Source organism: Pangasianodon hypophthalmus, chromosome 20 (assembly GCF_027358585.1).
Source record: "Pangasianodon hypophthalmus isolate fPanHyp1 chromosome 20, fPanHyp1.pri, whole genome shotgun sequence".
Taxonomy (NCBI): Eukaryota; Metazoa; Chordata; class Actinopteri; order Siluriformes; family Pangasiidae; genus Pangasianodon; species Pangasianodon hypophthalmus.
In genome coordinates, this window is record NC_069729.1 from 16998851 (window position 1) to 17024530 (window position 25680).

Genomic DNA, 25680 nt, shown 5'->3' on the forward strand with positions numbered 1-25680 from the left:
TGGTCAAACGATGATGTACGAGACCTGCTCTGTTTTTATACATGGATATTTGAGTAATTTATGCTCCATGTGTTCTGCATCAAAAGAACCCTTCAGACATCATTCGCTCAGGATCCCTTTTCGCATCCTCAGTGGATGTTATGATCCCTCCTTCTCACTGTCTGAATGAGAGGAGTGGAAAAGATGGGCTACACCTGATTTGGCTGTAAACCAACCACAGGAAGCACCATGCGGAGCAGGGTTATAGGAAGGAAGCTCTTGTGAAACCTGGGAACGTTGAAATGCCTGTGCTAACTCAATAGACTTTAATGTGTGTGTGGGAATTCACGGACGTATTGGCGCATGGAAATGATGGAAAGTGTGAGAACCCAAATATCAGCCTCTGCCCTGGAAAATGAGTGATGCCTTTCATTTCATTGTAACACAAACCTGTGTGGCATTTGCGAAAATTGTCATCTGCATGCTTTGACGTCAGACTGTAACAGAACCCTTGTGTTTTTTTTTTTTTTTTTTTCTTTTCTTCTCTCTACCTCACCACGTTGGAATGTCAGTTTGCTACCTGTGCTGAAAGAGGATGTACAGCTTAGATAAGTTTGGTATTTACTAGGGATGCCTAGATACCATTTCCCCCCCCCGACCGAGCACAAGTACTCATCGATACTGATACCGAAATAATAACCTACTTGGTATTCGGCAGTCAGGGGCGTCATGGAACATTTTTATTTAGCTCTGTTTATATATAGATATGTTTGATAATATACTGTTTAAACATCATTAAAAATGAGCACAAGATGCCCTGAATTGCATCTTCACTCGGAAGGAAAGTGTAGACCCTGGTGAAAATAAATGCATGTCCCGGAGCTCAGTGCTCGCAGAACTGAACTGCTCACACATGCAACAGTTTCTCTGTACGCTCACTTCTCTGCATCATGCTTCAGTGTTCACATTTTAATGACCACAAACACGGACACTGCCCTGTTTGAATGCCATGAAGATGTTTTATCAGATTACTCGTAGTGTAGGAAGATGCTGTAGTTCCTCCTCTTGATATTTTCACAGAGTAGATTTTATGCAGTCTGCTTTGATTTGCTTTAATACTTAACTGTGAAATAGGTAGCTGTAATTTCCCGTCGTCTGTTTTAGTGCTACAATGTACACTAGGTTTACAGCACATAGTATCTTGCAGTATCTTAGCAATTTTTTTTTTCTTGTGTATATGAGCACAGTATCGGTCAGATACCCGATACCAGTATGCATCCCTGGTGTTTACAGTAGAATGCTTGCTTTGCCCCAGTTTCATCACTCCACACCCAATGCCAGAGTTTCACTGCTTTACCCTCTCACGTTCTTGGCTCTTAAGGAGAATGAAGTGTTGTGAAGAGGACTGACTTGACGTGCTCTCAACTGGTTGCTCTAGCACTCTCTTTCAAAACGAATTTTCCCTCTTGTGCTACGGGTTGTTATGAAAGTGCCTGTGAGTGTGCCCATGCAGTCCATGTGCTCCACTAACCCTAACAGCATTTCGCATTGGAAGCCTTCTGTTTCTTGTGTGTTCAGCTCCAGTCACTCTTTTACCTTTCAGTCATCTGCTGCCATTGCATTTGCATTTCTCAACCTCTTCCATTGCCTGAAGCTGACTGCATATGCCAGATTTGGTAGGCGGAAAGTGTTTTTTTTTCCCCTTTTTGCCTTGGTCTCCTGCAGTGTGTGTGAACCCAACTAATAGAGTAGTTCCAAGGTCAGCACAGGAAACGCTTACCCCGTCGGCATGGGAACCGAAGGCCACGTTGTGTCGTTTGGAGTACAGCGTTGACCTTAGAAAAGCCTGGGTCTTTGCCACAGGCACAGGAAACCCCTGCCCTCAATCTCCCGACCTCACGGGTGAGCTAATATTTAGGAATACTCGGACCCACAGAACGCCTGTTGATCTATGGGAGAGCTAGTTTACAGTTAATTTATGAAACTTAAACGCTGATCTTTTCTCCAAAACGATTCTTCACAGGTTTCTTGGATGTTCAATAAAATATATAATGCTTCGGAGTTGCAGATGAATTGCAGACATTGTCTTGCGTCAGATGGTTTAAGGATTGCAGCATGTCTCCTCGAGCATTCTTTCACCAACTCAGAAAAAGCAATAGTTCATGCCGCTCTTTAGACCCGTGCAGTGCGTCGGTGAAAGATTAAAGTTAATGTTTTACCTTCTCATGACATGCCATCTGTTTTAAGCCTGTGCTTGAAAGCGTTGCATTCGATGATCTCATCCCTGCCTAGTGCTTACACAACCGTACCATGCTCCCTGAACGTGTATTTAAGCTGCGGGGCGCAAATGTTTCAAATGCTTTTGCTCTAAAGTCCTCTAATAATCAAAAGCATATCCAGCATGTCCACACACCTGAACATTCTAGGAGCTTTTATGATGTGTAGGCCTGTGTGGATTAGAAATTGGCGACGTTTAGCCTTTACAGATATTTTCGTGGATGTTCAAATGAACTATGGTGGGATCTGAAAGGGGCTTTTGAGGAGGAATATCGGAGTGAAGAACTCCTTCAAAGCGTAGAGACTCCACCCTTGGTTTGAGGCCAGGTCTTATTCAGAAACTGTAGCAAAGCTTGTATTGCCCACTGAAAGGTACCATTGGCCGTTTGAATTACGGCTCAGACATGTCTGACAGATTAAGGAGCGCAGGGGAATTTTATGAGAACAAGTAAAATGTGCAAACAAAGAAAGCCATAGTAACATGATCTCTTTATTTGGCACGTTTGAGGGGATGGTAATCGTCCCTTGCTGTGTGCGTTTCGGCTCTATTTGTCATAAGGCTGTAACTTTTGAGATTTGCGAGTAGTTATACACTGATTCCCTGCCTCCTGTTTTATTTATTTTGGCCACTTCAGCCAGGATGACATCAGATATATGAAGGGTCTACAAAGCCTTTTTTTAATTCATCAAGAAGGCAAGTTTAGACATTGGAGTTCCATGGAAGATTACATCTTTTGTTCTCACTTTTTTTTTTTTTTTTTCCTGCTGTGTAACTCGCATAGCACTTTGGCTAGTCTTTTTAGTTTTAAGACATTTTTAAGTAGGCCGTGTTGGTTACCTTTTACATGCTGTACCTGTCAGTTTTAACATTAATCATCCTGCCACTGGCTAGTTTCAGATTGGTGTTGAATATTACAATTTGAATCATCGTTAATGCTCAACCAATATGAAAGACTAGTGCTAATCTTTTGAATGCAGTGAATGGATGATTATTGGAATGTAAATGAAAACCATTTTAAGATATTGGAAAACTAAAATTACAGAATCTTGAACATTTAAGAGTGGATTTGTCTGTCTCCACTTTACTGGGAACACCTGTGCACACCTGCTCATTCATTCAGTTATTAAAACAGCCAATCATGTGGTCATAAACTACAGATAAAGATCAAGAGCTTCATGTTCACATCAAACCTCAGAATGGAAAAAAACCTGAGTGACTTTGACCATGGCATGGTTTTTCAGAGTATTTCAGAATCTGGGATGTCACACTCATCAGTCTGTAGAGTCTCAAAGAATGGCACAGAAAGCGTCCGGTGAACAGCAGTTCTGCAGGCGCAAACGTCTGGTTGATGAGAGAGGGCAGAAGAGACTGGTCTGAGCTGACAGGAAGACAACGGTAACTCAAATACCTACTCTTTACAACCATGGTGAGCTGAAAAGTATCTCAGAATGCACAACATGTTGAACCTTGAGGGGGAAGGACTCCAACATCAGAAGACCACATCAGTTTCCACTCCTGTCAGCCAAGAACAGGAAGCTGAGGCAACACCGGGCTCAGACTCACCAAAAGTGGACAGCTGAAAATTAAATGTAACTATAAATGGATAAAAAAGTACAACATAGTTCATTAATAAACTAAAAAAAATTCTGACTGTTGGCAAGCTACTGCTGTATAAAAACAGGAATCTGAGGCTGCAGTTGGTGCAAAAACTGAGTAGTTTCAACTGACCAGGTTGGATCAAGTACAGTAATAATAAAAAAAACAAAAACGGATTAAGCAAATTAACATCTCTTCGTGCTCTCTTTGTTAGTGAGTCTTACACAGGTAAAGAAGAGAAACATCAATTTGGACAAAATGTTTTTTTTTTGGTTCTTTGTTAGAAATTCAGAATAGTTGGGCAGATTTGTTTTCCAGCCCACCACTCATTTTTAAAAATTCACAAACAATGTCTAAATTAAGCATCAAACGACATGTAAATAAATTCAATTTTCTTACCATCTACAGTAGGAGGAGTTTCAGCCAAGCACCTGCCTAATGGCTAGATTGCTGATCATGGCCATTATCTTACATAAAGAGGAAACAAATACAGTTGAGTGTAAAGGTTTGTACACCCTTAGGAGAGCATGATGACTTGTCGCATGAATGAAGGTTACGGCAACAAGACATTTTTATAGATATTACTTCATTATCACAGAAAGGTGAATATTATGATGTTAAATCATTCTGATTCGTTCATTATTTTGTTCAGTGTTAGTACTCACTTTCTGAATGTGTTGCAACAGAATTAGAAAATATATTTATAACTTCCTATGCTGTGTTCTCCGAACAGCTTTGGGTCCCCGCATGTTTCAATAAATTGTAAAAACTGAAATAACTTTTTACCACCCAGAATCCTTGGGGGTGCAAACCTAAATGTCGTCACTGCAGGAACAAAACCAGAATCTCGGTCTAATGTATTGGTTGATGACACACTTGCGTCAACAACATGCTAAAATATGCGTCCAGTATGGTACAGGAGTTGGAACTCGACTTTTCGGTTCAGCTTTGAAACAGCGTACCAATGAAGCGTGGTTTAAAACCGAGAGCTGAACGTGTGAAAACGTCCTGTTCATCTGATCATTTTGTGATTACCGCTCGTTTCCCATATTTGTTTGGCTGTGGCGCTTTTAAAATGACCGTTTTGTTCCTTTTGAAAAATGTCAGTCCAGCTCGTTCCACAAAGACGTGTTCAGAGAGCTCTTTCTTGGAACGTCATTGAGAACTTCTGCAGGTTTCTACCTCATTTATGTCCTTTGTCCGCCTCCTCCTACTGCCACAATGCGAGGTTTCTGAGATCACACAATGCTCTACACAGGAGTACTGTGTCCACCTTAGAGACCTGGAAACCCGAGATGCAGCTAGGTGAAGTGGTGGTGGGTTTTTTTTTTTTTTTTTCTCTCTTTTTTCCTTTTTCCCCCCATTCTTTACAATGCCTCTTATGTAGTTGTTTTTTCATGAAACTGATTAATAGCTTCTTGGTCTTACATACAGACAGTTGTTTTGTGAATATTAGCCCATTCTTATCTCTTTTCTAACAGACATAAAGCATGTCATTAACTGAAAGATTGAATGATTGGATATTAATGTTTGTAGTGCCAAGTGTAAGAACACTGTGTCTTGGCTGATGAGCTTCTTAAAAACATTATTAAACTTTAAATGGAGGCTGTATTTTAATATAATAAGTCACGTATATTAAATACCGAGGCTGTGGTGAGGACTAATTAGATTTGTGGTAGAGAAATAAAATGATGTAAATGTTAAAAGTATAATCGCAGTCTTTAAAACCATGCTGCGTAGCACGTTTCCCCGAATTGTTCAATTAAATTACGTTCATTGAAAACAGTTAAATAAACAGAACCTTCCCAGCTGCTGTTACTAGAACATGCAGTCAAAAGGGTGATATCAACAAAATCTATTACTTCAACATTTTGGAAACCTCACGCATCTGGTATTTTATTCCTTGCTGAAACTCGACTCTAGCTATCTAATTCTGCTCCCAAAGCTCTCTTGTCCTGCTTTTCCAACCTTTACCTAACACAGTTGACCCAATTCGTCAGCTTTTTCAGCTCTGTGTTTGAGTATGGTGCAGGAGGGTGGGATTTCTCCAGGATTATAGATGCCTGTTTAGCTCTGTCGTTATTTCAACAGACCTGTTCTACAATCAGCACATAATGCCTTATGTTTATGGAAGCCAATATGTTTGAATGGTTATAATCATGAGAAATGCAAGCACTGAAGATTGCATCCAGCGCATGTTTCTGGATCCGTGCCCAGCTCTAGCAGCTGTCCGTGATTCCCGGCTGCTGTCGCTGGAAGCGGTCAAGATCACTCGATTTGTCAGTCACACTCATGCCTAGGGGCGATGAACTAACGTTTTAGAATTCTGCATATATCTCATCACGGTACACACATTTTTATGGAATCTAAAATGCAATCCAAAATGACTACTGAAGGACACTTTTGAATTTATTTCAGCCTTGGCCTGTGATACACATTGTATTTGAAACTACCTACCAGTTAACCAATGTCTTTATACTACAGCTTTGTTGAATTCTCGAGTCTGTTTCGTCAGAAAGTGTTGAATTAATTTTCTATAACAGTAGCTCTGTGTAATCTAATTCCAACAATAATGTGTTTATATAAAAAAAAAAAAAAAAAAAAAAAAAGATTTTAACAAAAAAATTATTGATAAGCTAAAGCTATTTGTAAGGGAACTTTTTCCTTTGACGTTTTCGGAAGGAGTCTCCAGTGTCGAGAAAGGCTGGAAATTGAATGACTGCTGTAAAGTAAGTGATAACAGGAACTTTTCTGTGTTGTGGCTGTTCAACAGTTATAAATGTTTAAAAAAAAATGTAATTATTAGCAAATTGCTGTGGTATAATTGAAATAAAACACTTAAGTCATGCTGTTATTGGAAAATAAACAACTAAGAGAAACTTTGCATCAGAATGCATGACACTACCCTGTTGCTGATTATTTTCGAAGCACAGCACAGCCCCAAGTGTTTTATTCTTTACCTAAATGATAGCACCCATCACCGTGAACACCCACCAGTAAATATTTGCCTGTCATGGTAAAAGATTTCGAATGACGGCCAATGAAAGTCCTTGTAAACCCAGTGTCTATGTTCCCTATAATCATTCCCCTTACTCTTTGGTGGAATTGTAATCCTGATGCCATAACCGTGTAAACCATATGGTGACCTTCTGCTGTTTAAGTGGGAACATCTTATACACTTCCTTTAGCAGAGTGAGGTCATTGCCTTGGAATAAGTGCATGCTTTAATAAAAGGATGATGGGGGTCTGAAAGGAATGGGACCCAAAATAGTTCCTCCAGCACTGATGAAAGTTTTAGTTTTTCATGAATATGCACACGTGTTCTGTGTGGGAGAAATCCTTGACTGTGCATGAGAGTAAGCTGGGGGTGTAAGCCTGGAAGCAGCATTTTCAATGTTTCCAGTTCCACTTAGCTGCGTGAGGAGGATGATCTTGATTGAGCTGATTTTGGTCTGCCTAGCATTTTATTCGAACTCCTCAAGTGAGCATCTGTCACCATGTCTAAAGCCCAGTTCATATTGGGTTAGTTTTACATGTTGAGGCGGGGTAATGTAATTATTCCCGGAGTACTTCTGGGATACTAGACTCGGCATCCAAATCTGTCAAATCGTGAAGCCTCTCATCTCCGTGCTAAAAGATCATAATTACTACAGACATCCTCATTACTTAACAGACAGCAATCTTATCCCGTCCGAGTAGTACTTATCTAACTAGTCTGCTCCAGTTAAACTTGTGCTAGGTTTTATTCATTTCCTCTAATTTGGCCCTTTTATCCACTGCATTAAAAAAATCTCATCTTAAAAGGGTAAGCAGAAGGAAATGCATTAGTATAATAGCTTTTAATTGAAGGCTTTTAAGTGCTCAAACAGCACTCGGGGCTTCCATATGACAACCAAGCCATTACCTTTTCTGTCGAAAACCAGATTCAGATAATAGTGTGTAATTCTAATCCGCCCAAGTGACTAAGCGACTACCGGCATTGACCGGTGAAACACTTCTATGAAACGTCCCAGTTTGGTCCTCTGGATTGTGTTTAAATATCCTTTTTTTTTTTTTTATTGCAGCCCAAATGTCCTTTGCTCATGAACTAACTGGCCTCTTTCATGTTTTCCCATCAGATTTGTCCAGAACGTTTCACTTAACAGTTGTTCCGCTTTGGGCGTTTATTGAAGTAGACGGCATAAATTACAGTACCCTTTTGTTAATAGTGAAATAAATCTCCAAGGGCAAGCTGTATAACTAAGGGTCATTGCTTGCTCTTGAGTGTGTGCCATTTTATTATTTATCTAATGTGCGTTTTTAATACAGGCCATATGTTTTGTTTTTTTCCCCCCTGTTTAATTCATGCCTGCTGAAACGTCTACCTTGAAATCACTGTTATTTTTCTTCCAAGGCACACAATTATGAAACTGACACAACATTTGGTGAAAGCTGCAGTAGTTTCGGGTTTGCTCAAGGCAAGGGAGCCCCTCTGTGTTTCGCATGACCTTACCGGACTGTTAATAGGGGTTCTGGGATGGGGCGCTTTGTTCTCCTCCTCTTCTTATTGGTTCTTGTCAGAGGGGATGGTGGTGATCTCATGGTGAAGGAATGCCCTCCACTAGGTGAAAGCCCATATGCCTGGTCCCAGACGACCGCGGCCGCTGATGTCATCATTAGGACCCCAGACGCTACGAGGCACATAATCTTTGTCATGCATCAAGACTCTTGGCTTTGTCCCCATCATTAAATCTGATGTCGATTTAATTCTGTTGCTGGTTTCCTGTAGAAAAATTGACGAGCTGTTTGTAGAACTGAAAATGCAATGTGTGTGCGTTTGACCCCGTGTTTGTGAGATGACTTCTAAAGATCTTGTTTCATGCTTGATTCATCAGCATCTTTCAGATCAGAGAACACTGCTGTCTCAGAGCTCAGAGGTTCAGAAGAAGCAAGCTTTATCAGTTGTGTGTGTTCAGCTGTCCTCCATTACTGTCTAGATCAACTGTTTAGATGATCTAGCTCAGTTAATTGATGAGCATTACTGCCCTGCTCGACTTAGGAAGCATTTTGCATTGGCTATTGTAACACTTTCCGGAATAACGCCAAATCACTTCATGAACCCCCAGTCTGCAAGATTGCAGCTGTTGGGTCATTACATCAGCGGTGAGGTAATGTGTGAAACCGCAGGAAATAAGCAGTATTAATGTGGATTGATTGATTTGTACTGTTTCTAATTCTAATTAAGGAGGTGAAGTCACGTCAACAAGACCAGGAGTGGACGAATCGCTAGCCTAGGTGCTCGGGACGAGCAGATTTCATGTTTGAACAAATAGGTTTTTTTTCTTAGTTGCCCAAAAGAAAAATAGGTTTAACAACCAGCAAAACCCTACTCCTTTATTGACTTGCAAAATAAGTTTTCATCTGATATAATGTGCTTTACGGTGGTGTGATGGACTTGTTTCTTATCCCACCACCTGCTGCACTACACACGTTGGCCAACAGGTGACACCCCCCGCCCCTCCCCTCCCCTCCCCATTTTCTCCATAATTTGGTCACCTCTCAATACGAGCCAGCTCTCCCCTATCATACAACAGCTACCAGCTGGGGAGGATGAAGGTAAACGTGCTTCCTCAGACACGTGAAGCCAGCATAATCTCATGGATTCAAACAATTGTCTAGTGTTGTGATTGATGTGAGATGCCATCCCTCCCATCTCTGTCACTCAAGGAGCATGACCAATTTTGCTCTTGATGGTTGTGGCATCATCAGGATTCAAACTCTCAATCTCCCTATGATGGGGTGAACGCTTATCTCAGAACTGTTTTTATTAGGCATGAGGAAACTGTCACAACTGAGCAAAATACAGTTAACAATATCAAGACAAAATAAAGACTAGCTTTGTGATATAAGGACCAAACGTCAAATCTCGTGGCCAAACGTTGGCTCATGACTTGCTGATTTTTTGCCAAGGCACAATCATGATGTGCTACTCCTTTGTTTGTTAGTCAGTATTAATGCACTTAACTAGCCACCCAGTTGGCCATACGTTATTACATTACGTTAGCTTTATTATTACATTAACACTTTTTAATGTAGTCAATTTGGTTTCAGAGTGACATGGGACTAGGTAGCACACTGGAGCTTCCGCTTGCGCTGTGGGGAAGCTAATGAATTTGATTTGTCCACCCCTGAAGATACAGAGAGCTTGTTGGTAAGAAACATGCCCCAAACAGCAGTCATTTTGTTGAGCTTGTGAGAGAAAAAAAAAAGCTGTCTTTGTTGATTATTACTAGGATTTGTGTATATTCTGACCTCTATTTTTGAGCACCATATGGCTGGGGAGTCATATCTTTTAACAGCACTCAATTTTCCCTGAGAAGGTTTGGGGTAAAATGTTTTTACCCCTGAGGGTGGCAGGGTTTATGAGGGTAGCACGACTCTCTCCTGCATTTAGGTTCTTCCAATTCCGGTTAGTATTGTCTGGCTGAAGTGGCAGGAATACACCACCTCCATGGCACGGATTCAGCATCTTACCAGCATCGTGGTGGTCACATGACTGGCACAGGTCCAGCCTTGGTCACGATTCCTGCAGCTTTGCCTTCACTGCAGATCAGAACAAAATCTCAGCTCTGATTTAGACTAGAGAACAGGTCAGAAGCGTGTTTGTGTATTATCTGGCTTATACAAAGGAGTTCAGTTAACTTTATTTTGTTGACTGCATTTAACTGCATTGTTAAATTGCATATGACTTTATAGGGAGTTCACATTTGTTAGCCTGACACTGGAGTGTCTTTACAAACTCCGTGATTTTTCTCTCCTTTGTTTTAGACTTGGCAGAGGTTTCAGTTGCATCCTGTTTATGACTTCCAGGTGCATCCAGGACCACACTTGCACCAGAAGGTGCTGATTTGGTCCATTTGGGATGACACACTGAATCTTCAGCATTTTACTGCAGGCATTTTATGACTTGAATGTCTTCATGTCCTCACATTTTCTTTATATTTCAATGCCAACATCACTTGCGCCAGAGAACTTTCTGGATTCACTGGGATGCGTGATTGGATTCAGGAGGTTCTGAACAGATGTTTGTTCAACTAGCTCTACACCACAGATTGAAGTGTTGGATTAGAAGAACCTGAAACCTGGCTTGGAGTTGTTCTCATTTTTGGTCAACAAAGTAACAGTAAACTTAACTGGCTTGTGGTCAGAATGATAATTACACTTTTATAGCGTTAGAGTTTATACACCAGTCAACCCTTTTCCCTCCATTCATATTTAACCTCTTAAATCTGCGCAAAATACTGTAAATGTTCTGCTAGGTTCAATAAATCAAAACTCAGAGGCAAGTGTTTTCATTCCCAGGTTTATTGCATGCAAACTGTTGGACTACAGAGGCTCATTTTCAAACTCTTTTATTTCTGATCTAGACGGATTATGGTTAATACAAATTCTATAAAGTTTTGCAATATTTTGGAGCTTTGACCAGCAGCCAGCGCTTGTGTTGCAATGGCGGTTCACTCGCACACAATACCGTTTTAAAGCTTCATACATAAATTCCATTAAGACAGTAGGTAGCATGAGACAATCACTGGGAACTGAACCAAAATGGACAAAAGTTATTTATAGTGTTTATGTACTAATATGTTAATAAAGGAAGAAAATAAATCACTATGAAGAAAAGCCACATACACTCTGACAAATTCAGGCTCCAAAAATCCCCATGAGCACTCCCTTCTCTGAACCCATATGACTTAATGCGATTGCATCATATCCAGTTCTCTTCTACAAAGCAGTGCTCAATGTTTTGTGTTCATGCCTTATTGTAGCGCAGCCCCAATACTCATCACAGACAACGTAAAACACTTAATTCATAGGCAGCAACTGCCAAACTGCCAAAATTATATAAAGTCCTGAAAGCTAAACCACTAATGTCAAGGAAGACATGTGTCCTTAGTGCTTGTTTCACCCACAGAACAGTGGGTAATTATGTTATGGCTTTTCCTGTAGCACGGAGACCACCACAGGAATGTTACACCATTGGTTTAACGCTGACAACACAGCCGTTAGATGCAACAACGGCATGCAATGACACTGTTCTTCTGTGCTGTCTTAGCAGCATTGCCTGCTCTTCTGGAAATTCCTGCATTTGTTTCTTGATCTTTCTCTCTTCGTACAAAAGGATGTTGTCATAAAATTTGGATGTTGATAGTACGGACATCGAGTTCCCTGAAATGGATCAGATTGTCAGTGTAGTCCAAGTAGTTTTTCACAAATGTTTTGCAGTCTGTAGTAATTGTGCATGTAAGGAGCCAAACACTTAGGGTCGTGCTGTTGAAGGAAAATAATTAATGCCATGTAGCTGTCACCAGTGTTACAACAGCATGTTCTGAAGCATTTTATTCCTTTTATACAGTAGCTTGCCAACAGTTAGAATTGTTTTAGTTTATTAATGAACTATGTTGTACTTTTTTTATCCGTTTATCGTTACGTTTAATGTTGTGGTCTTTCCGATTTTCAGCTGTCCACTTTTGGTGAGTCTGAGCCTGGTGTTGCCTCAGATTCCTGTTCGTGGCTGACAGGAGTGCAACATGATGTGGTCTTCTGCTGTTGGAGCTTATCTGCCTTGAGGTTTAATGTGCATTCTGAGATGCTTTTCTGCTCACCATGGTTGTAAAGAGTGGTTATTTGGACTTACCATAACCTTTCTGCCACCTCAAACCAGTCTGGCCTCTGACCTCTTTCAACAACAAGGCCTTTCCACTCACTCACTGGATGTTTTTTTTCGTTTGTGTTATACTATGTAGACTGTTGTGTGTCAGAATCACAGGAGGTCAGCTGTTTGTGAAACACTCAAACCAGCCGCGCCCTTGCCCCTGTCAGAGTCACCAAGATCGAGGCTCTCCGTTCTGATGTTTGATGTGAACATGAACTGCAACTCTTGATCTTTATCTGAATAATATTATACTTTGTGCTGATTGGGTAGTTGTGTGAATGTACAGTGGCCTGTGAGTATAACGCAAATTGCTTGTAATTGTGGATAATTTATTCCTTCAGTGCTCACACTCATGAACTGAACCAGTGGGTTTGGAGAAGGAGAGTGAGCCTCGCTGTCTGCTTTTGTGATGGGAAGACAAAGAACGGCTCACGTGACGTGCATGCTTGTCCCATGCTTTCTCACCAAACACATCAGTCGGATTCTTTTGTAGTATTGACATCTTGGTGAAAACATTTTGTTGGGTTGTGTAATGTAAGCTTCACTCAGAGACCTCATAAAGTTGTGTAGTAGTTCCCCCCCCAACTGCCTTGAACAATGATTAAGTGGGGTGTTTTGCATTGTTTTAATGTAATGAATAATTTCTGAAATATCTTTAAAGATTCTATCAGCAGGTTCAACATTACATCATAACACTGTTAGAAGGCCGGAAAAGAAAAATGTGTACGTGTGAATTGTTTTATGTGAGAGAACAGAGATTTTAATAGGTTTGTTTATCTATGCTTTAACCTCTGTCCATGACAGGAATGTCCTCAGGCGCTTAGTAAGCTTTATGGGAAAAGCCTGTATTGAAATTACCTGTAGGTTCTTGTATGGCTCGTTCTCTCAAAAGCTTTCCACATGCTTTTCTACAAAATTCATGTAAACACTGCAGAATGTGATTCTGCTACATTTTTTTTTCTTTTCATTCCTGCTGTGTACTTTTGGCCGTGTGAAGGACTTTCAGTGTCTTTAGTGTCCTGAGTCTCAACTCGTGATAACAGGGTTATTGTCAGTTGTTGCTTCACTCCTCCCCTAAACCTGGAGTAGTGTTGTTGTGGAGTTTGCTTTGTCTCCATAGCAACCAAACACACTTGAAATTCCCTTATAATCATGAGTCCTCGTCTAAGTATTATGTGCAGCACTTTTTTTTTTTTTTCTCTTTTAAAACTGGCTGCTCACTTAATTATACTTTTGACAAGCCGAGAGCTGGTATTTCAAGTTTTTTTTTCCCATCCATAACTTGTCATAGTTTAGCGGTTTCACAGATACTGGCTTTAACTTGCATTGCGTTTTAACTGACTGTGCACTGATATCACTGATACCTTTCAGAAATTCCTGGAAGTATTTTACGGGCCTTGAAGGTTCTAAAATTCCTGAGTGAGAAAGCGAGAGAGACATGAAGTGGTGTTGCTGTTGTACGAACATCTCGGTAAAATAGATTTCCAGATGGATTTCTTGTCCCTGTTATTAAATGATGGCTTAGCTTTAACACTTTTTTTTCCCTCCCCTCATGAAATTTCCAGACCATAAATTTGCTTTGGCCAGGCATATAGACTATAACATAGCAATGCTTTTGGAAGCATGTAAGTGTTGCGCAATCATATTATGCAAGAGCAGGTTATTGTCTGAGCATGTAGCACAATATTGAAGATTTTAACAGCAGCAACATTGCACATGTTTTTCACAATATTGTACTTTTTTTTTATCACTGGGATTAGCTATCTAAAAAGAAAAGTGGACTTTGCAACTGAGTCTTTCACCAACTGGGTTTTATTACCTGCAGACCCTAGGTGTGCAATTATTTCGTGGTTGCTGGAATGATAAGTCTTGGGTGTGATGTGCCTGATATGAGTGTAAGCCATGAGAGTTTTATCTAGAAATGTTGGTTTCTAGATAGGGCAGGTAGGGCTGGATGATATGACAATATAATATCACTGTTGTGAGATATTAGTCTATAATGCATATTTCTGACACATTGCTGATGTTGTAATACCAATTTTTAATATTGAAAAAAGAAAAAAAAAAAAACAAACTTAACAGAACAGATTTTTACACATTATTTCTTCTTTTCAGTGTTAGTTTTTTTAGGTATTAATTAAAAGCATCATCAGACTCAGTTGAACAGTTTTTAATGTTTACTGTTTTAATGCAGTACTTGTTTTGCTGGCAGTTTGTTAGCTAAGTTATATATTGTGACGTATCATGTATCGTGATATGATGTTTTTGTCATATCCTACTTGCAGATGCTGAATCAGATACAATAATGCAGGGTATTTTTAAAAAAAATTCATAATCCCTTTAACTCCCTCAGTACAGATTTATTTTAACATTATTTAAATGTGTAAAATATTTTACCTATTCATAAGCTCCATAGTTCTTTCTGTCAGAAGATCTAACAGAACAAATTAGGTCCAATTTGACAGTTATTTATACAGCTACTTGTTTTTGAGTTATTGATGGTTGGATTAAACTCTTTCAATTCAAGGGACCTGTCAAACCGGCTTATAACTATAAGAACTCAATAATAAGTATAATAACTTGGATAATGGTTGGTTGCAATTTCCACTGCTAAAATAAATAAATTAAAAAAATTACTGACCCCCTGGCTATGTTTTAATGACACCCTGCATTGGAAATCATTGCAATAGTGCTTGGGTACGTGATACTCTGGGAATGAAACTGTGTTTCTGCAGTGCCGTCACTGTAAGCGTGTCCCTTACGCCATGTTCTGTAGGTTTAGTGGATTTAGTGGTTCCACCCCTGGGATATCTTCAAATCACTTTCCTCCTTTTGTTACACGCAGGGCCTGTCCTGATAGGAAACACTTCAGTGGAAGAATAAAAAGACTCTCAAAAGCAAATTAAAGCCAAAATCTAAATAATGAGTATCAATTACTGTACTATATGGCCTTATGTTCTAATTGAAATCTTTGTTTTTGTAGCCATTAACTTTGAATCCTAATGGCTTATTGTGTAGGGAGGCAAAGCCGTGCCTAGTAAGCCATCACTCCCACGTTTGGTGCTTGAATGGAAAGGAGTGTTTCATTTTTCCTGACTTCCAGCACCTGTGAGCCTCTTAAAATAGCATTTTCTTTCTTTTAAAAGAGATGAGTCAACACTCTTTTTCCACAACTATCCTCCTTTACTTGATTGCATTTGTTGCAAGGTAGGAGGAGACTGATAAGTGTTCAGGTCTCATATTCTGCTTATTTAACTGTTTTTTTTCTCAACTCCATACTGGATAAGATGGTGATTCTTCTGCTGAAAGAAGCATTTGAAGTTGATATTGAGCTGTGCCTGTTCCCTAGGAGAAATCAATAACACTGCGTGGGTGCATAGACAACAAGGGCTCGGCACACTCATGAGTATCGTAACCCTTGCACATGCACCACACCTCCCTTGACCTATTCACTCACTGGGAAGCCAAGTTCTGAGCTCTGAGTCCTTTTCAAGCATATTTTTGTTCTTGTTCAATGACCTCAATAATGGACATGAACATAATGACGTTCCAGAGTCATCAACCCTGACAGCTTTATGCCAAGACAGTAATCATGGGCCACGTTAAAGTTAAAGAATGTCTGCTGTTCTCAATCTCAGCAATACACAATGACCTGAATCTGTGCATCCCTATCTTTTGCGAGTTTCGATTGATCGCTTTCATCAGGATCCATGACTCACTTCCACAACGACTAAACATGATCCCAATAGGTTGTTTAGATTTCATGAAGCCAACTACGTCGATGTTTGGACAGAATTTTGGATACGTTATGCATCACTGTTTTAAGACATCTGTATGTTTTACTCCACTGGTTTGACATCATTGTTTAGGAAGTCAGATGAATTCAAACAAAATCTACAGAATGAATAAATTTGGATAAAATGGCCATTCATAATACTAATTTAAACAGGTTTTCAAATTAAAACACATTGGACCACACTGAGTTGTTCTTGCTTGCTGAGTTCTTCCCCTGTTCTTCCATGTTTTCACTCTCCAGGCTATGCTGTTGCTTCCTTCCCTCCTGTCCTGATATCTATATATAAATATGTGACTGGTAGAGGTAAGGGTCAATATCTAGATCAGCATCAGTCTACTTAATTTTTTTTCCTGTTGGGAAAGAGAGAACAGCTTTTGAATAGTCTGGATTTCTGGATTTGGGATTTTGGTGGGAATGTCTTCTGAAATTTGGAGAGATTCTACGTGGCCGTTTTTTTTTTTTTTTTTTTTACACAATAGTCTTAAACATAGTTAACTAGTATTTTGGTGAAAAGTGACCAAAAGATGGGTATGATTTGGGTGAATTGAGCTGTCTATTATTGATTGTAATGTTTGGACAGTCTGCAAATATGAGTCATTGAGAGACAACACTGCCACAAGCAACAGCTGTTGCATAAGTCATGGAAAATGTCCTGGGAAATGATTTCCTATAAAGAGATCTCATAACGAATCTCATGTTTGCTAATGGATGTATGTGATCAAGTATGTTATCCCAGTAATCACAGAATAATGGATGTTTAGGAAGTGTCTTTAAAATTGAGTTGCGGTGATTAACATCACCCACACTGTGTCTTTACTGGAAGAAAAAAAGAAAGTAAATAGGCCATTATGATGACAGCTACAGTGAGTATAAAGCCTCACGCTTTATATTAGCACATGCCACAGTATCATGTTTATAGTTATCATATCGCTGTGTGAGGCAAACCTCAAACACCGGAAAAGAAACCTGATAGAACTTCCCTTGTGCTGGTAATCTATATTCTGAATGTAAGATTTGTCATAGAGGAGACATTTTACTACAGACACCACCCTAAGAAATGCCATGAATGTGGCTAAACTGACGTTTTAAAAATTTTTTGCATAGCAAAGCCTAGTGTTACATTTTAACACTACGGTCATACACGACTATGCGCATGAGGATGAGTCTGGTGTCAGGACATTTCCCACTTTCCCTGAAGGTCTCGATTTACTACAGCCTCAGCCTGTCCTTATTTTGTATTTACTGAAACTTGACCAATTTGAAATGGCAAGCACTTTCGTTGAGGTTCCTTTTCATGCCGGAGCTCCCCTGCAGCCACGCAGCCCCTGATGGAAATTCCATTAAGCACCCCTGGTGAGGTAGGGGGCTGTGTGTGATGTAGAACCCAGCACTAATGAATTATGTTTGGCTGCATCCAGAGCCCCGGAGGCCGTCTTGGCCCCTGTCTGGCACCACATGGTTCTTTGAAGCCTTGCCAGAACATTCTAGGCTGGCTCATCACACGAGTGGAAGCGTTGGAGCGCTCAGTCGCACGGCTGTGTGGACGTGATGTGGCGTGTAAATCAAATGCTTCGGGGCACTGGGTCAGTCGTATATAGGACAGCCTGCTGTGTGTGACTGTGGTGTTAAAACTTTCTCAGTATATTATCTTGTCCAGTTTTTTTTTTTCTCCCTAAATTTGGTCATCTGCCAATTCCCACCCATCAGCCAGCAACCAGAAGACCGCTACCAACCATGGAGTGTGAAAGCTAACACATCCTTCTGAGACACGTGAAGCAAGCTGCTGGATCTTTTCAAACAGGGCAGAATATCAAACTCTGAGCAAAGTGCTATTCGCCCTCTTCCACATACATGAGCTCACAGACGCCCACGATTGGCTTGTGACACTTTGACAGCGGAGAGAGTAACACCATCCCTTCCACCTAGAAAGAACAGACAGTTTTGCTTCCTTGGCTCTCGGCCACGGATGTAATTGTGTAATCTCTGAAAAATGCATAGTTTCATAATTTACCATAATATTGTCATATTAGCCGACCCTAGTCAGGCAATATAATCACTGTTTTTTTTCTTTTTTTTTTTTTTTGTAACCTGGCCTCCTGTCGTACATCACGTCTTGCAAAACAAAGAGAAGTCTCATCACCTCACACAAGAGTTATTTAATCGATAATGATAACCCAGGTGACTTGGTGCACTGCTGCCCAACCGTGCGTGCCCCGCCTCTCCTCTCCTCTGGGCTATAGTTCTGTTCTACTTATTTTTTTTGGCGCCTGCTAAGAGGATGTTTGCGAGAGATGGCTGATAGTGCTGCACAAAGAGGGAGTGTTACACACTTGTACACACACGTGAGCACTCTCTCGTCAGTGGAATGGGTGGAGCTTTAAGGAGTGGCTGTGTTAACTGTAATGTTTCCTCAAGGTGGTCCTGAATAACCAGCTCCAGTAAGTCGAGGAGAATAGAGATGTTTGAATCAAAACTCATTTCCTCATTGCTAATCTGGCCAGTGATAGGTTTCAAGAATTTAAGACTTCTTAGCAGCTGTGCTTTTTCTTGATCTTTCATTTTTCAAGTGCAATAAACTCTGAGCTAGAAGTGTTTACTTCTGAGTGACCATTTCCTTTTCTTTTGTAATAATCAGTGGTTTGTAATGCTTCTGAACCCCAAGTGATACATTTGTCTCCCTAACCAAGTACATTAGTGAGATATATTTCACGTTTTGGATCGTCTAAGATGTTTGGCCTTGACCTTGTCTTAGCTTGGCTTGGATAAAATGTAATCACGGTCAGTGCTGTCTTATTACACCGACTGGTACCGAATAATCTAACCTACTGATGCACTCTGGGAAAGGTCACATTAGCCAGTAGAATCCTGTTCACATATAAATAAAATAAGGGCAAGAATAAAATGATAAAAATAAAAGCAAGACAAAAAGTTTAAATGATCATAATTGCTAAAGCAATAAAAAATAATTTAAAATATTTTTAAAAAATAATTCAAACTTAAATATTTAAATTAAACTGATAAATAAAATGATTAAATTGAAAAATGATGCCTATAAAACATAACATGATAAATTTAAAATGATAAAGATGATAAAAATACAAAATAAAACCAGACTGACTGAATTGTTTGATTTTTTCTCACTAATAATCATGACTTGTCAGACTGACGTTTTGTACAAGAATCTTGTAATGGTGCAAAGCAAACTGCTCCAGTTATTTCTCTTATTTCTGAGCTGTGTTCAGTTCCAGTGCTGCCACTGTGTGCTGTGATTTACCTTCATGTCTGTTTGTGTGCTTACAGACAGTAAAGCGATTGTGGACGGGAACCTGAAGCTGATCCTGGGGCTGGTATGGACCCTCATCCTGCACTACTCCATCTCCATGCCCGTGTGGGAAGAGGACGAGGACGAGGACGCCAAGAAGGCGACGCCCAAACAGAGGCTTCTGACCTGGGTCCAGAACAAAGTACCCGACCTGCCCATCAGTAACTTCAGTGAGGACTGGAGGGACGGCAGGGCTCTGGGGGCTTTAGTGGACAGCTGCGCACCGGGTGAGTGTGTGTGCAGGTGATGCTTGTGTGTTCAGGCTCCACTGGGTCATTGTGAATATGACTGAGATTTTTGCAGAAATTCTGTGCATAGCATCTTCAAAGGTTTTGAGAAATTTTAAAATTTAGATTCTGTGTGTCTGTGTTTCTTTGTGTGTGTGTACTCATGTCTCTCTCTGTCTCTCTCTCTCTCTCTGTCTCAATGTGGCTTATGTGTGTGCTGTGTGGCACTTGTTGTCTGTCTCTGTCCACCTGTCTGTCTCTTTTCTCTGTCCCCCCCCCCCCCCCTCTGTCTCTTTCTCTCTCTTTCTCTCTGTCTGTCTGTGTCTTTACCCCCCCCCCCCCCCCCCCCCTCTCTTTCTTTCTGTCTGTCCCCCCTGCCCTCGGTTGGTCTGTCTATCTGTGTCTGTGTGTGTGTGTGTGTTAGGTTTGTGTCCTGACTGGGAGACGTGGGACCCTGTGAAGCCAGTTGAAAATGCTACAGAAGCCATGCAGCTGGCTGATGACTGGTTGGGAATCCCTCAGGTGAGCAGCAGTGTGTGTCTGTACACGACCATAAACCCTGATTCACACAGTGGTCTAACTCCCGAGTGTGTGAGATACATATACACGTGGATTAAGTGGTGTGGTGTGTTGTGGTTGTTCTGGTCGACTGAACTTTGGCCTTAAATAAGGTGGGACTCTTATCTGTAGCCTGCGTGAAAGTTAATGTGTTTCTCATTCGTCTTTAACATACAGTGTTTAACAGTTATCTGATTTGCACATTTTATTTGTTTAAGAGGAGGCTGTCATTCATTTCATTAATGCTTTATGCGTGGCACACCCACACCCAATCACACCTTCGCAAACAGAAAGGTGCGCAGGCCAGAATGACTGAGGATACACCCAGTGGCCTGGACTTCAACTGAGCTGTCTGTTGTTCATGAAAATAAAGGACTAGTATTGTTTTTATCATAGACTACGTACGAGACTGCACTGACTCGCGCACAAATGGTGTCTCTTCTTTCTTTTGGACATATTTATCACCTTAACACCAATTCGTGACATTTCAGCATGGGATGGTCCAACTGTCAGGAGGCTTTTTTTTTTCTTTTTTTTTTTTTTTTAGGTTACTATGGGAAAGTGCAACAGTGCACAGAACTCCTCAGTGTTCAAATGAAACCCAAAACTTAGAGACCATACCATTTCTAAAAATGCAAAAATGTCATAGCATGTATAAATAAAATCTAATTATTATTACAGGTATTATTAAGGTTTGGTATGAATTAAGAATTCATAATATAATACTAAGATCATACAGTGTGTTACATATAAATGTTTATTAAAATTTAAAAAAAAATCATTTTGTTACCCTTTCTTACCATTAACAATGTATTACATAAAATTTTATTAAATAAGTTTTTAAATAAAAAAATATTTTTAACATTAAATTGTTACAATTTCTTAACATTAACATTGTATTACATGATATTAAATAATGTCATTAAAATAAAATATTTTGAACATTTTATTAAAATTATTACAATTTCTTAACATTTTCTTAACTTTTTTTTTTATTTCAACTTAATTTTTATGTAAATTTTTTTTTTATATCAACTTAAATGTTGTAAAATGTAATAAATAAAATGTAAATAATGCGTAATGGCAGTGGTTCAGAAAACAGTTTTACTCTTGTTAGGAAATCCTGAATCTTTTACTCTCATTAGGATCCATGAATCTTGAGATTAAAATGAATCTTGAAATGAATGTTGAGATTGAACATCCACCTTCTTCCCATGCTAATTCGTGTATTGCGTGGTGTAGATTTGCATATTGCAACATGATAGGCTCTTGTATTTTATGACATAATAAAACCCTGTTATCTGTTGAGTCCACCTACTTTTTTTTGGAAAGAATGCTGCAAAACCGCGGCAGTAACAGGTCTCACACTTTGCCCAGTCGGCTCACTGTAATTCCCCCAAAATGATCATCATAGCAGATATATTTTATAAAGGTTAGGGTGACTATGGTGAAAGCTTTGTGCATGGTACCATGGAGTGTTTCAGGTTAACAGCGTTGGTTACTGTGTCTCTCTCTCTACAGGTGATCGCTCCTGAAGAGATCATCGACCCGGGCGTGGACGAGCAGTCTGTCATGACTTACCTGTCGCAGTTCCCCAAGGCCAAACTCAAACCCGGAGCGCCTCTCAAACCCAAACTCAATCCCAAAAAGGCCCGTGCTTATGGCCCAGGTGGGACTTTTTAATATTCCTTACATCAGCTACTTTGTCAATCCATGTACTTTCCAGCATTAAGTAATAAACTATGATCTGATTTGATGCCAGAGTTTGATTAGAAATTTATTGATTAGGAACTGAAGATTGAATTGAAACATTTAGAACCTGTAAGTTTTGCGAAATAGAAAAGCAGAGCTTGAAGGTATATTGCTGGTCTTATTCATAAACACATGGCTTCATTTATAATGAAATGTTGCATCATTATTTTAGAAACTTGAATCTTATTAGCAGTATTATCTGTTGGAACTTGACCAACACACTGCTTATTCCCAGCGCAATTATTCCCTGAAATCTTCAAAGGATCAGCTCCAGTGTTTGAAAGGTCTCTGTGGCTTTCCTCATTTGTAGCATAAAAGGGAGTTCTGTTGAAACAGCGGAGAAGATTAACTTCTAACTACTCCTGAGCTTTATTTAATCTTTTTTCCTGCATATTGTACTTGAACCTGGCAGTCCCTTCACGTCTTATAAAATGCTGCCATGTAAATATGGTACGGCTCTGTAAGATTTCGTACATGGCTGATAGACCGTGAATAAACGCAACCCCTAACCTGTTGTGAAATTTTTCAGGTCTGCAAAAGCAGTAGCTAATGTGTTAAGACGTTTTTGCCCATATTGGCACTTTATTCTCATGCCATGAGGGCCCTGTTAAATTTGCCGTAGCATAATGGCTACCTTTATTGAACCGTTAACTTTCTCTGTGGCAGGTTTTTAAATAACTCGTGTGCAGTCTCTGTAGAGGAATAATTCAGACTAGTTTACAGTAGAGCACAGGCATTTGTCACTTTAATGTTGCTTCTCCGTTATGTAATCCCCTGATCGTTTCCTGCAAGGCCTGTAATTTCAGAGGTTCATTGAAAGCATGAAAGGTCAAGCTTCCTAAATCATGTAAGGCTGCTAGCAAGAAGTTTACTTTAATAATGTCAAGGATGTTTGTTTTCACAAAGCCTGGATAAAAAATTGCTCCAGCAAGTTTCCGCATGTTATTTTATTTATTTATTTAATTTTTTTGTGGAATAAAGTGCGTTTTCTACAGTATACTGTTACTCAGGGCTTAAACTCAGACCCCGTAAACCTGAGCTTGGACTAAACCTATTGCAGTGAGTTATTTTGGACATACAGAAGCAACAGAGAAGGGAAACAAATTGGATATTGGTTGAGTGAACCTTAAAATATGTGCAGTTTAGCTGAAAACGATCTGTAATTAGACCACATGCTGTATAAATTGTTAACATTAATGTCTACTCTACTGTAAAGCCATATATTATCTTTATAAATATTTCATGATCCTTGTCAAGACAATTAAATGGTTTTACCAATCCTTGTTTATATATGTTTATATATATATATATATATATAAAATGAATAATTTTATTGCCTTAACAAGGAAAATGGAAGGATCCTGAGTTAATACAATTAAAGGAAATTCCTGGTCATTAGTCCCAACAATGGCTTTGTTGTGTGTGGTCCATAAGGTCATTTAGTAATGTTCTGCACAGGATATTCACATGCTGTAGACCTTTTTTCCGGCGTCAGTAGGTAGAGCGTTAATTGATTTTCCATTCTTTATGTTGGAGCATTTTTGTGTCATGGATGTGTATAGGATAAGACTGTGAAATTAACCTTTTTTGGTTATTGCCAGTATACACCAGTTCAGTTTATCTACGGGTTTGTATCTTGTACTGTTGTAAGGTATTGAGCCGGTGGGCAACAGAGTGATGCAGCCGGCTGTGTTCACTGTGGACACGTTCAGCGCGGGACAGGGGCAGGTCACGGTCTACATCGAGGACCCCGAGGGCAGGAGGGAAGAGGTCAAGGCCGTACTCAATGAAGGCAAAAAGACCTACAATGTAACATACATTCCTCAAGTGATGGGGCCTCACAAGGTTAGTTAAAGGAAATCTAGAGTCTGCTTGTTTAGAGTGTAGAAGAATTTGAGACATGGCTTCTGTGTTGTCTCTACAGGTGACTGTGCTGTTTGCTGGCCAGGAAATTCCCAAGAGCCCATTCGAAGTCAACGTGGACAAGGCTCAGGGCGACCCCACCAAGGTCACAGCCAAAGGTCCAGGGCTCGAGCCAGTGGGCAACATCGCCAACAAACCCACTTACTTTGACATCTACACAGCAGGTCTGTTGGCTGTGTGTTCAGTTTTTGAGCATTGCTGCTAGAGCAAAAAACACAAATGTACATATAGTAGCATCGATATGGGGAGTCAGTACATGATGTAAAGGGCTTGAGCAGACTACACATTCCCTGAGGACCAGGAGTGTGTTCGTGTCATGTCAAAATGATGGTGATTACCAAAGTTTCCGACTTATAAAATTCGCTCAGGACTGTGCTCAGATGTAATTAAACTCAGAATTTGACGTCAGGTTATAAACAAATAACCAAAACAACCCGAGCAGCTTCCACGGTTTAAAGCAATTAGGAATGTAGTGCCAGGATTTAACTTGGTTTTAACTCTTTTATGAGATCAGAGCTCTTATTATGTAGTTTAGTTTACTCTTTTAAGCTTTCTCTATTAAAACTTACCAGTAAAAGAAGCTAAAATGTTTTGCGTAACTGCTAGTCATCATATAGGTGTTTGTATCTGTTTTGGAGTGTGTGTAACCATAGAAACAACTCATTCCAGAGTGTAAGGACATGAACAGCTCAGAGTGGAATCCAAGTCGTCATCTTGTAATTACTGTAATTCTAACACGATGTGAATGCACTAATATTTGGATGGAGATGTATACACCACACACACACACACACACACACACACAAGCAAAAAGTTATATGGGTATGCATGGGCTCTTGGGTTTAGTTAAGGACCAGTGTTTAATCTTTCGCACGGTTTTAGCTCAGACCAGGAACATTAAGTGCATGTTATACTACCCCTTTGATAACACTGTCATATACTGGTAATGTGTGTGAATTGAGTGCATTTATTATCGATCCAGTCTACCGCTCAGACTTCAACTTTCAATGTGTGTATGTAACAGGCGCTGGTGTGGGTGATGTGACGGCGGTGATTAAGGACCCCCAAGGCAATAAGAACACCGTGGAGGTCATGATGGAGGACAAGGGCGACAGCGTGTTCCGCTGCACATACAGACCAGTTCAGGCTGGTCCTCACACAGTCAGTGTCATGTTTGGAGGCATCGCCATTCCCAAGAGCCCTTACAGTGTCAGCGTTGGTCCAGGTATGCATGTCCTCTAAAGAGCTCTGCAGGTCGCTTGTCTAATCATATTACTCCTGCAAATTAATTGGATGTATAGTACTTTATCTCCAACAATTATGTGTTCAGCTGATAGTAGGGATGTAACGGTACGTCATGATGCAATGCATCACATTGCAAAAATTACATGGATATTTATGATTCACATCATGTAAATCAACATTCCATTAATTATGCATGCATGTAATGAAGTTGTAATGCGCAGTCTGTACACAGAGAAATATATAGAGCGCACACTGCTCTGTGATCGCATTAATCACATTTAACAGTAAAACAAGATTCAGCAATCTGATCAG

At 40.0% G+C, this 25680-nt stretch overlaps 1 protein-coding gene across 3 annotated transcripts in view; it reads left to right on the forward strand.

Annotated features, from left to right (window-relative positions):
• LOC113537897 (filamin-B) overlaps positions 1–25680 on the forward strand; it is a 69203-nt gene that overhangs the window by 10024 nt on the left and 33499 nt on the right. For all 3 annotated transcript variants that reach the window (XM_053227206.1, XM_026932588.3, XM_026932589.3), the window contains exons 2-7: positions 19642–19890; positions 20315–20412; positions 21970–22117; positions 23852–24045; positions 24125–24287; positions 25148–25348. In XM_053227206.1, the coding sequence (XP_053083181.1) occupies positions 19642–19890; positions 20315–20412; positions 21970–22117; positions 23852–24045; positions 24125–24287; positions 25148–25348 (1053 nt within the window). The remainder of the gene's footprint in view (positions 1–19641; positions 19891–20314; positions 20413–21969; positions 22118–23851; positions 24046–24124; positions 24288–25147; positions 25349–25680) is intronic.